The following is a 13731-nucleotide window of genomic DNA, read 5'->3' as shown; positions in this document are numbered from 1 at the left end:
CGCAAGTAGCGCAGATGCAGCATGGAACCCGTGCCATACCCTACCCATCATGCTAGTAAACTGACAATCCGGGATAGCAACCTCACATCTGCCGAGCTACCTCGGTGGACAAAAGAGAGGGCGGCCGGATATCCGCCACAAAGCATACCTCCTTCGGCCACCACCCCCGGAATCCGAAAGGTGGCTTCCAGAGATACACTCGTCGCCCGAAAGACACCCAAAGCTACTCCGGGATACCGGAGAGGGATCGGGACATCCCCAGGCGATCCAGATTCCACGGCAAACTACGCCACCGCTAAGAACCTCAACGGAATGGGATGGACCCCGGTATCCTTTCTCCTACCCAGGAACTAGCGCGCCTGTGGGAGAAATCCCAAAGGACAAAAAGAGGAAGGGCAAAAGGGAGGAGTGGGGAGGAGGAGGAGGAAAGGAAAAAGGGGAGGATGGGGTAGGGGAGGGGAGATTGGGGGGTAATTAGGTTCGGTCTGAGGAAGAAGACCGATAGGTCTAATTCCTCAGACCAAGAGCCTCTTCACCACGCCAAGGAGCCCCCCTTGAAGAGGGACAAAGTAATAAATTGCCCAATATAAACAAGGGTGGATCTTATCTGATAACACTTTCAATAACTTAATTAAATAGCAAGACATCCAGTTGATCATACAAAACATACCATAATCACAACTAATTAAATTATTCATCTAGTTCTGATGCAGTGTACCTGCACAAGTTCTTTTTTCTGACACAAAATACAAGATGTCACAGCAACTCATACTCTCACTCCACATTTTTCAAAATACTATAATTCTATGCCATCAGCAAGTGATTTTTATACCATTAGACATCATTTCACAACTACCTAAAATAAAGTTGCATATAAAAAATGAGTTACAGCAATACATATGAATATAGCATTAAAGATAATTTAATTGATTGTCAACACACCACAGAACTTTTAAGTGCTAAACCCAATAGGATCATATAGCACTGTAAGGAGGGATTAGCTAAAGGAGGAATAATAGCTTACAAAACACCACATCAAAATATTTAAAGGATTTCAGCATTGTTGATTTAAGCTATTGTGAAGTAGAGATAAAATAAAAGATAAAGGGATAGTTAATAAGGTGCTAGAACAGAGATAAACATTTTATTTTAGATTTCAGTTATAATAAATAGTATCACTTTCAGGGGATAAAAACATTACCAAGAAAAAAAGGTGAAAAAGATACTTAAAGGTGGCTTAAGTTTCAGAAATTTTATGAAGACTGCATTCTTATGGGAACTAAAACAATATTCCTGCCTAGTGAGATCAATGTGATGCCTCATCAAGCCACACAACAAAATTCACAGTACTGTACACACAGGCATAATAGTTCCCTGACAAAATGAATACACACACAAGTACTACTGAGCCATAGCACCTTACAAATCATGAAAATTCTAAATACTACAAGTCTAGCCCACCTTTATAATGAAGTACAGTACCCCCATCCTCCCACACCCCATTTCACATAATGGTGGCGATACTTAAATTTGCTCAGGTATTGTAAGGCCATATCCAAACTTTAGCTGATCTCTAATAAGATGAGCTCCTTTTGTCAATCAAATGGGTATTTGTGAGGAATAAAATGTCAATGTGGAAAAAACCAAGGTAGAGCTTAATCTACACCTAACATGCAGAATCCTTAAAATACAATGTAAAATACATCATTACCAATTCCACATTCAACAGCATCTTAACCCTCCAGCTACAACTAAATTCCTGTTATAACATCCAATTAGTCTGGCAAACTTTACCCGTGATACAAATTTGTACAATATTACAGTTGGTAGTGTACCTAACCCTGGTACTGCACCTATATATTATTATTATTATACTATTTAGAGGAAGTGCTAAACCTGCAGGGGTCATTCACCACCTGAAGAATAGGGAGTAACTAGGTTTAATCCAAGGAAGGGAAGAGCAAGTCAAATTCCTTAGATAATGAGCCCATCACCAGCATCAAGGAACCTCCCTTGAGGGGTGCTGTACTTGTATAAATCGTTGCTGTACTTAAATCACTTTTCACCTGTATTTCTTTGACAAGAATTATAATACAATGCACTTTGCAACTTAAGTGGTGCCTCTTCTGATATTATCATTAAATACTTATGATTTTTTTTTCCTGGGTATCAAGGGCATCCATATACTATCACTATCCATAGGATAGTGATAGTTATATATATATGGATAGTATAAATGTTAAGTCAAAGCCCCCAGCCATAAGCTAGTGGTTATTGATGCCCTATATCCACAGAAAGAGCTAAAACCACATGGGTCATTAGTGTTGCATAAAGGGCATTTCTGAAGTCACATTGAAAGCAGAAGAGTTGAATGCCAGCACAACGGTGCAGTAAATCAGTGTCAGTTTAAAAGGTAGAGACAATCAACACTACAGCTTTCAGAGAGAAGGGTAATAAACACATCAGGGAGCTGGGGAGGTCGAAAGAGTCAGCATCCTTCCTGGTGAACAGATCAATCAACAAAAGATGTTGGACTCTCAGCATGATGTGACAATTCTCCCTGGGCATCTTTCCATGAAAGACCATATGCGAGAAACAGTTATGAGAGTATTACTTCCCAAAACTGACAGTGAAGGAACAATTATTACCTAATTGTAGTTTGATTAAATACTGTCCAGATAGTTGGTCACTAATACACACCAACAACATAGCCAGCAAGCTCAACCCCTGCTAGAGTAAAGTGGATACCAGTTTGTGACTAAATGGGCAAAATTTGGGAATCTGTTTACATTGTTACTATATGTACTGTATTATACTCAGAAAATATCAAAACCACTATTGAGTACTGTAAGGCAAGCAAGGTAAACAGAAGTGAGTAAGAGAGGGAAGTGCTGAGGGCACGCCAAGGAAGGAGATGGCTGACGTCAGGCAAAGTGAAAGTCAAGGTCAGGTCAAACAACGAGTGTCCTAAAATTTAAAGCATATGACAATATACTGGCATTATTATAATAAAAAATGAAGCATTAAACCTACAGGGGTCATACAAACACTATACTGGCAGAAAATAATATAAAAACAATAAACAAAAATATACAAACAACATATTACTAAACAATAAATTGTACTCAATGCCCATAGTAGTAATTCTCTTGTAACATGCACGTATATAAAAATATTTTCTGTATAAAACAGGTACAAAAATAATATAGTACTATGTATAATCAAAGTATTAAACTCGAAGGGGGCATACAGGGCTACAGGCAGGTACGTGCTAAAGGAGGAATATGCACAGGTTAGGGAGCAAGAGGCAGGAACATGTATGTGTAAGGGTTAGTGGAGTAGGTGAAAGTGCAAGAGATAAAGTAATATCAACGAATGGTGCAAGGAGTTAGTTTCTGTTAAAAAGTCAAAGAATCTGCATCAAAGGTGGAACTCTGAGCAGTTTGCTAGGGCAGCTGAGACGTTTGAAGTTAATCATGTGCACCCGCTAATGAGATAATCTATTAAGATATGGTGAACTGACAATGCAACCTGACAGTCCTCAGAGAACAATACCAAGTGTTTTTCCAAAAAGTGTCCATGAGATGCAAGTGGCTCATACACAGGTGGGAGAGAGCAGTTTCCCAAACATGACAGAGGTGGGAAGATGGTTGGAAACTGAAACACAGTTTGACCAAAACCAGTTTAATGTGGGCCAATTCCGATCACCACTGTTGCCAGCGGTTGTGAGGTTGTCAGAAGATCACTGAAACAAAGACTCGTGTGAAACTGGGAGGTCATGAACAGTTAGCCGAGAAGCCGAGTCTGCTTGTCCAATACCCCAAACATCGATGTTTCCAGGGACCCAGCAAAAACATGTTTGTCTTTACTGGAAATATGGCATAACCAATGTTGTATATGAACGACAATGGAATAAGGGAAATCAAATTTCTGGATAGCCTGTGACACACCTATGATGTGGACAACAATGCAATGTGTAAGATGGCCATGAGAACTGCATACAATTCAGCTCTGAAAACACTGGTCAATTCCAGTATATGACCTTGGATGATGCTGCTTCTTTCAACAATCCAGCCGCATCCCAACAAAGCAGGGTGGCCCAAAAAATGCTGCATACCAAACACCACCAGGGGATTTAGAAGTATCCATGTACACTGCAATAGCATAAGAACGAGAATGGGAAGTGATCAAGAAAGAAGAGTGAAGTTACAACAGAAAACTGAGCTTTCACACAGTACAGGTAGAAAATCTAGGCATCAGAGTTGAAAACCATGAAGTAACCTAAGTGATCACAGAATTTTCAGTCATAAGAATACATTTTTTTTTTTTTTTTTTTTAGCATGTCAGCTGTTTCCCACCGAGGTAGGATGACCCAAAAAGAAGGAAAACCCCAAAAAGAAAAAAAAAAAAACTTTCATTATCATTCAACACTTTCATCATTGCTCATACATAATCACTCTTTGCAGAAGCACCCAGATATGACAGCTTAGATAGTCACTCCAAACTGCCAATATCCCAAACCCCTCCTTTAAAGTCCAGGCATTGTACTTTCCATTTCAAGGACACAAATCCAGCTAGCCGGTTTCTCTGAATCCCTTCACAAAATACAGTATTACCCTGCTCACACACTAACAGATCGCCAGGTCCCAAAAACATTATTCTAGCCACAGTGTACTGAATTTTCTTCAATGACATTTATACTGTTTATTCATCTAAAGTGCTAAATCTACATGGATCTTTCAGTGCAATGACTTGGAGGATCAATCTTGCATTTGTTAAACAGTGAGCAAACACTATTTGGGTGGACTCTCCTAGTTCTCATGATGTACTATTCATCCTTTTATTCATTTAATACTGATCTGATATATTCATCCTTAGGCAATAACTTTTCACAAGCAGCTGGAAGGTTAGAGATTCTCTTAAATGTATAAGTTTTTTAACAATTTTCCCCTAAACTAATCCCTTCTTGAAATAAGGGTATAACATATCACATGGAAATGCACTTGGTAAGAGAAAAATTTCTAAGTAAAGACTACTGTTCAAGCTAGGCAAGTGTAGATATCAGTGGCATCTGGTCCTTTAAGACTTTTGGGACATAGGCATATGAAAATATTACAGTTTTGTTCTGAATTTGGTGAAACATTTTTTTTTTTTTTCAACAAACCAGCTGTATCCCACCAAGGTAGGGTGGCCCAAAACAAAAAATGAAAGTTTCTCCTTTTAAATTTAGTAATATGTACAGGAGAAGGGGTTACTAGCCCCCGTGCTCCCAGCATTTTAGTCACCTCTTACGATACGCATGGCTTACGGAGGAAGAATTTTGTTCTACTTCTCCACGGAGATAAGAGAAAGTAAACGAGAACTGATAAGAAAACAGAAAAAACCCAGAAGGGAGTGTATATATATGTCTGTATATGCATGTGTAGTGTGACCTAAGTGTAAGTAGAAGTAGCAAGATGTACATGAAATCTTACATGTAAAACTTAAAATGCTTGACAAAAAATTTAAATGCAATCAATATATTTAAAAATAAAATGCCCCTATGACAGAATGGATACTTAAGACCAAGCTTTTTCAAGTCAATAGAGTACAAGGGAAATAGGGTGTATAAGTAAGAACTGTAAGAAGTGTAGGTAACCTAAGAGTGTGAACAACTGTAAAAGTCAAATCAGGTAGTCTGCCAAGCTAAGAGGGATTAGCAAACTAAAAATTACTTGATCTCTGTATCTATAAAATGATGGCCATAGTGAAGATTACAACTGATGTTAATATCCTGGTTTAACTAGGTCCTTTCAATGACAATGGAAATGGGTAAGTTTATGGTTAATCCTCAGAGCATAGGCAGAGTGGAAATATGGCTTTCAGTTGTGTTCCTGTCCCAAGCACCATCACACAGTTCCAGGAAGTTTTCATTGGCCAGGACTCCTGATCAGCCACTTGTTCCAAGGGCACCTACACAAACAAAGAAATTAGTGAGCGGACTCTAACAGAAAGACAGCTGAAAACCCTATTTTCTCTACTGCTTATTTTCTTGAGAGGAATAAATGTAAACTCACGGCTGTTTCACTAGCCAGAAGAAGGAACAGAAAATATCAGAATTAAATTTTAATCCTCACCATGGACAACATCATACACATACAAAAAGAAAAGGAATCTTTAATTGGCCAAATTTCTCTTGCAAATTCCTCGAGTTGACCTTTATAATTGTTCATGTGCTCAGATCAGCTGCATCTCTCCTACTTTGCCTATATAGTCTACATGGCTGCCAAACAAAATATTGTCTTAATCGAATGTATTCTACCATCATGTCATATTCTGCAACCTATCAGTATTCTGTACATTGGACCCCCTCGAATTCATAGTTCTGAATTTACAGCTTCAGTAATTCACGGATTTTTCCTCAGAACCTAATAATGGTTTATGGAAATCCCTACAAATTCACAAAATTTTTTTGAATTTTTCATGGCAATATAATTTTTTATGCGTTTTAATGCTAAATATTAAGAAAAATATAATTTAATAATTTTCTAACATAAATATTAACATAAATTCAGCAAAATTTCCATATAAAATACAGTGGACCCCCGGTTCGCGAAGTCATCGGTATCCGATAAATCCGGTATCCGAAGCATTATATCGCAAAAAATTTGCCTCGGTTCCTGTTACAAAACCCGGTATGCGACAAGATTCGTACGAGACGTGTCCACGTGTGGCCTGAACTGCCCCGTGTGTGCCAGTGTTTACAAGCCAGTCAGTGTGCGCGCATCTAAGGATACACTCGGTACATTCCATATTATCCATATTATCACTGTTTTTGGTGCTTGTTTCTGCAAAATAAGTCACCATGGGCCCCAAGAAAGCTTCTAGTGCCAACCCATTGAGACCAAGGGTGCTAATGACTATTGAAATGAAGAAAGAGATAATTGCAAAGTATGAAAGTGGAGTGCGTGTGTGATTACAAACTGTGATTACAAAACAGCGATCGCAAGTGTTAGAAAATATTGAGAGATTGTTACTGGTGTGGATAAATGAAAAACAGATAGCAGGAGATAGCATCTCTCAAGCGATCATTTGTGAAAAGGCTAGGCACTCTCCCCTCCTCCTATCCCATCAATGATCACAGATCTTCATTAAAGGTAAGTGTCAATTATTCTATTGTGATTATTCTATTGGTATTATTGTTATTGTAATTATTCTATTGCATTAAACTTAATATTTCATGTGGTAACAGTTTTTTTTTTTCATACTTTTGGGTGTCTTGCACGGATTAATTTGATTTCCATTATTTCTTATGGGGAAAATTGATTCGCTTTCCGATAATTTTGGTTTACGATGAGCTCTCAGGAACGGATTAATAACGTGAACCAGGGGTCCACTGTATAATACTGTAAATTTTTTACAGTACGTATACCAAAGAAACCGAGGTTGCATGAATTACAGTATACATGTATATGGGAGTAACATCGATATTTTACGTTCTAGAACTGCGGGAGACATAGCGATACAGTACTATACAGTGGACCCCTGGTATTCGATGGCATCGGTATCCAATAAATCCGCTATTCGATGCATTTTAACGCAAAAATTTTGCCTCGGTATTCGATGCGATTCGTACGAGATGTGTCCACGTGTGGCCTGAACTGCCCCGTGTGTGTCAGTGTTTACAAGCCAGGCAGTATGCGTGCATCTAAGGATTCATTCGGTACATTCCATATTATCACTGTTTTTGGTGCTTGTTTCTGCAAAATAAGTCACCATGGGCCCCAAGAAAGTTTCTAGTGCCAACCCTGTGGTAAAAAGGGTGAGAATTAGTATGGAAATTAAGAAAGATTTTGAAGGGTTTGGGGCTAACCCTGAAAAGCCTATGCCAGTTGTGGAATCCATTGTGCCTACTTCAAAAATTAAGGAAATGTGTGCAAAGTGGGTTGAACTGCAAACCTTTATGGATGAAAATCACCCTAACATAGCTATTGCAAGCTGTGCTGGTGACTATTACAATGACAATGTTGTGGCCCATTTTAGACAAATCTTAAAGGAACGGGAGGTACAGAGCTCTATGGACAGATTTGTTGTGCGACAGAGGCCCAATGACTCTCAAGCTGGTTCTAGTGGCAGGCATTAAAAGAAGAAGGGAAGTAACCCCGGAAAAAACCTTGCTACCTCAAGTCCTAATGGAAGGGGATTCCCCTTCTAAACAGTAACAACTTCGACACTCTCCCCTCCTCCCATCCCATCAATCATCACCAGATCTTCATTAAAGGTAAGTGTCAATTATTCTATTGTTATTGTTGTTACTGTAATTATTCTATTGCATTAAACTTAATATTTCATGTGGTAATTTTTTTTTTTTCATACTTTTGGGTGTCTTGCACGGATTAATTTGATTTCCATTATTTCTTATGGGGAAAATTGATTCGCCTTTCGATATTTTCGGTATTCGATGAGCTCTCAGGAACGGATTAATATTGAATACCGGGGGTCCACTGTATATGGGTTTATCTTTACATTCTTTTTTTTAAGGGTGATGTATGAAGCTGAGTTTAAAATTAAATTGAAGTGTTTTGAGGGCATATTTAGTCTTTAAACTATAAAAATAGGCTTTTATAGGCATTTTTTTAACCGCGTCCAAAACTCACGGTTTTTCTAAATTCGCGGGTGGTCTTGGAATATAGCCCTTTCAAATTTGGGGGGACTACTGTACCTCTTATGCTCATGCACAACATTATTGAAGGGAGGCAAAATTACATTCAACTTAAAGGCAGCCAAGGCTGTTATGTGTTATTATTCTGACAGTCTCACTGCTAAGAGATAGATGCAGAACCTAGATGCTCAAGGCTATAATTCACAGGTATGCAAATTTACTGCCTCAAAATGTTTGCATTACATGTGAACTTCCTTCAACTTTTGGCATGTTTCATGAACTGCATTTTCATTACAATAATTTATAAAGAAATTCTAAATTTTATCCCTAAATTCATCCAAAAGTGTAGTGAATAGAATAAGACAAGTTAAAAACTTTATGCTAGTCCCATAATATTTCTTTTAGGACACTAGATGCCACTAGTAGATATGCAGGCTGGTTGATTCACTAAGCCTATACCTGCCTACCATATAGCCAGGTTTCCAATAGTCATTCCATAAATATAATGAATAATCACAAGAAATGCCATCATTCAAAGTAATATTTTCCCTTAGGTCTAAATGCTGAATATAATAAGAGCAGATCTGTAAAGATTACCTTTTATGAAATCATTACAGAATAATTATTGATATGTCAACATAAAAAATTGAATTAGATACTGTATATGAAGAAAATCTGATACACATTAACTTAGCTAAGCTACACATGCATAGAGAACATTATCTAAAACCAGAATCACTGGAAGGTCCAGCAGCCATCATGTCTAAGAATAAAGAGGTAAACGAGATGCATGTACAGCATAAGGTAACCTTATGGACATGAAAACCTTTAATCTACTGCATTCTCTATTGGATTGCATTACCTTGTTAACATGTAATGACATAATAATGTTTGTGTAGCATATCTCAGTTTATCCCATAGGGTGTAATGTCAACAGTTCAAACAATATTTCCTTCACAAAAGAAAAAAAAGTCCAAGCTCAGTCAACCATCTTTAATCCCTCTTCCTAACATCAATATCCACACATGTCACATTATTTTACAACCAATAAGCATGGCAGTAAATGCACATCACAAAAAAGTAAAACATGATCTGCCATACGTGTCGATGAATAGCATTTAGGACTCGGCTGGATTAACAATAGTGGACTTTAGCCGAGAAACCGGAGAGAGGCTTCGAGCATATCACAGACTAGGTTGGCCTCGAGCTGAGCATATCAAACTACGAGGCTCCATTGCAGTAGGCTAATGTAGGCTAAAAATATCTAGCGTACTCTACAAGATTTCAAATATCACTGCAACTGTTACAACTCAGGACTTTAACAAAGTGTGGTTGGACATATAAAGTTTGCCATACACCTAAATATAAAGAAAATATCAATAATTCTGAGAATTAGAATACACCTACACTCCATTTTAACAAGCCAAAAAAAAATCCTATTTACAAGATTAATGCAATAAAATTTATATTACTGTACTGGAATTACAAAATAAAATAATTTTCATTTTTGCCTAATGCTTACGACTAGGATACACAAAAAAACTGAGGGGGAACTAAAGAACACTGCAGCTGGACAAACCATGTCTGGCCCCATCCTGCATCATAAAGTGAAGACGGTGCAATGTACAGCCTGAGAGAGTGATGACAAAACTTACAAGACAATACACTAATAGTTTAGTCATGGAATTTAATTTTTTTATCAACCTGCAATACTGATGTCCATCTCACAACCAGATAAGCCACATTGAGAATATGATGTCACAAGTTCATGTAACTGCAATATAAACATTCCTAACATCGATATTATAAATGTCCTGTAGAAAAAACTTTTGATCTCTTATTAGCCCAGCAAAATTGTACTTCATAAAATTCTTTATATTGTAATACATTCACCCTTTGAAAAAAAATGAACACCTTTTTCACTTAATTCTTTATCCTTTGCTTCAGGTACAATAAATATTTAATAAACAACTGAAAGTACAATATAAATACTCCAAACAAAAAATACCGTATATAGGTAACAAATTTGCTATAAAACATGACTAAATAAAGAGTAAATAGCTAACTTCTTAAAACTACTGCATTTCATTACTAAACCTACTATAAATGCAGAAACTTACTCAAGAATAATAATCCTCTATGATCATTAAATGACGTGAAACAACAATAATGATGAATAATTTATCACATGCATTTAATCTGCACTGGTAATGAAAAATTTAAACGCACTTCTTACAAGTTTTTATCAATATCACATCACACTTCTAAAGTGGAACTCACTTGACAATTGATTAGCAAAGATAAGGACTTGACAAGATAATTACACACCAGCTATGCACATATCACAGTGAACAGCAACATGCTGATGCTGCCCAGCCTGGCTTATGTCAAATGCTATGGGCTGTAAAATGTGTTACTACTGCCGTTTAAATTAACCCTTGGCTTAAATTCAATAACTGATTTTTTTTTTTTTTTAATTTTTAATATCTTACTGTAGTCCACAATGCTTTCCTCTTTTATCTTTGCTAATGAAGACCTCAATTATACTACCCTCTCATGGAAGAAATGAAAAATATCAACATCTATACCAAGACCCCTTAATGGAGCTCACCTACTGCTAGCCTATCACCAGCCTAAGATGAAAAGTCTTGTGTATCAACAATCACTCAAATTTACTTCCATGACTTTGTGCAGTTCTTCAATGAATATATTATAATTATCTGAAGAAACATTTTTAAACAAGAGTTCAAATAATTACAAATTGAGTAAATAATATGAATAGAAGTCAGGCCTTATCATTACCGATCAGCACTGATCAGTAAAAATAAATTACTTAAATAAACACTGCATAATATAAAGATTGAGCTAAATACATAAGTATACTATGCTAAAATTTAAAAAAAAAATTAATTTTTACACACTTCATATCCATTATCAACATCATAACTTGATACCATATGGGAATGCTTGTAAGAACAATATAAATTATTTGTTCATTTTATTGAACGACTGTCAAATTCTTTCCTTCCACATTAATGGGCCACTGAGTTGAGAACACAAATGCATAGACTAAATTTTGCATCATATAATGTCCCCTCAGCCCTAATTATAATAAAGTACCAACAGTAATATGAGCAGTACAGTGCCAAGACATGGCAGAGACTACAAATTATTTATCTTTTAATCCCTGGAACATCTTAAATGAGCAGTGTTACTGCTTCATTCGTGACTACTTAAATTTCATGAGGATTATTATATACGTATATGCTTTTACCAATATGAAACTTGTCCCCATCAGAACTTCCATCATATCAATATGGAGTAACAGGTCAATACCCTTTTTTAATATTTAAAATTTCTTGGTAAAGAAATGGTGAGGTATAACTACTGTGTTTACAGAAGTATACCATTACATTATAAAGAAAAAAAAAGGAGTAAAATTAGGACTTTATACCCTCCAATTTACTAGAAGTGGGCTGCATATCAGGGTAGAGGATGCTGAGGAGAAAGTGTGATACATCGTAGTTGGTCCAGTACGATGTGTGAGAAGTGATGGCTGAGATGTAACTATTCTCCATACTACCTTCACGCAGCACAAAATCTGTGCGGTCCGACAAACCTAAGACAAGCAGTTAAAAGTTCAGGAATATTACAAACAATTTTTATGCTAATTTGTAAGAGGAATAACATTAAGGTGAAAAACACACTTCAAGACAAAGTACAATGCAAGTTCCAAAAGGTAAAATGTTGAGGGCAATAAGCAAGGTATGGCAAGGGGTTGGATCTCAGGCACAAAATGTATTGAAACAAGTGATATTTGACACTGAATATACAACATAAGTAATAGAGAATATAGAAAAAGGATAAGCAAGGAGGTAAAAACACTGTATATTATGTTATGCTGAAATGAACAGGTCATCACATTAATTAGATAGTGTAATTAGTAACCCATTCAGTGGCAGTCACATAGAATTACACCACTGTGTCCAAGATCCCTCACATAGTTCTATGTTATGAGTTCGCGAGTTCAGCTTACCCAGATAAGCTGCAAGTAGTAAATTTTGGCCCTAGATAGGAGAGAATGGGTCTCTGTGACGAGTATGAACAGTATAACAGTATGAACAGCAAAACTTTTACCATATGTATGGTGACCGAGGTATTTTCTAGGATGGTTTTTATGTTTTATTTGCCGTTATTTGCAATCATTTGATAGAACAGAAGATATACTGAAATAGAGATGATTTTTATTGGTTTCAGGACCAGAAGTGAAAATATTAGATTTCTGCAGATTTTCCCGAGGACAGGAACTTTATAGGGTAGTTGTAATACTTGAATGGGGGATTTCTTGTGCTCACTCAATAGAACACAAGGCATACTAGCAAAATAGCTAAGAGTCCGACCAAATGGAGCAATGGAACTGGCTTAAAGTAGGACGAAACTGCCAATGTGTAAATTGTACCAAGACTGCTAACTTTGTGCCTGCTTAATGCTACAAGTTTTCTATCAAATTTCATACTTCTAGTGTCATTACCTTTAGAAAAAGGTCCTCTACCATTTCAGAAGGAAAAATTTATTAATTTTGGGGGTCTGAGCAGTCAAAGGGGTTAACTAAGAAATGTAAATGGCTTTAGGAGTTTGGAGGTGAGAACGGAGAAGTTGTAGCTCATGGCCTTGACTCTCAATTTGACAGGTTAATTAGCTATTAAATTTTCATTTGTACCCCCCATTAGACTTTTCTCACTGTGATGTGTAATACAGTTACATGTGTAATCAGAGTAACAGGTGTAATTATTAGAAATGTGCCAAGTGGCATGAGAAATGTGTTATGAAATTTACACAGTAATTGCATTGGTTGATATGTAGCTGATATATACATATTTATCCAAACATATTATACAACATCGCTGTTCAGCTAGATGAAAGCACAGTATAGCTGCTTTACAGAGACTCCAATTCATCAAAGCCTGCAAGCCAAATCCCTGAAGCCTTTATATACCAGTATACTGTATATTTATGTACAGTCATACCACACTTAAAAGTGTAGTAGTATGAACAACATGACAGTAATTGTAAGAAGAATCATCTGACAA

The 13731-nt window shown here is 36.7% G+C and overlaps 1 protein-coding gene across 4 annotated transcripts in view; it reads right to left on the bottom strand.

The window, feature by feature from the left end:
* Window positions 1-1125: 1125 nt before the first annotated feature.
* Window positions 1126-13731, bottom strand: part of LOC128695826 (phospholipase DDHD1-like) — a 67246-nt gene continuing 54640 nt past the window's right edge. For 2 of the 4 annotated variants that reach the window (XM_070093014.1, XM_053786709.2), the window contains one exon: window positions 1126-12260. In XM_070093014.1, coding sequence (XP_069949115.1) covers window positions 12082-12260 — 179 coding nt within the window. In that variant the 3' untranslated portion in view covers window positions 1126-12081. The remainder of the gene's footprint in view (window positions 12261-13731) is intronic. The other 2 variants (XR_011393044.1, XR_011393045.1) reach the window with 2 other exon arrangements.

The sequence above is a fragment of the Cherax quadricarinatus genome, chromosome 41, assembly GCF_038502225.1.
Source record: "Cherax quadricarinatus isolate ZL_2023a chromosome 41, ASM3850222v1, whole genome shotgun sequence".
Taxonomy (NCBI): Eukaryota; Metazoa; Arthropoda; class Malacostraca; order Decapoda; family Parastacidae; genus Cherax; species Cherax quadricarinatus.
This window is presented reverse-complemented; position numbering and strand designations above follow the sequence as displayed.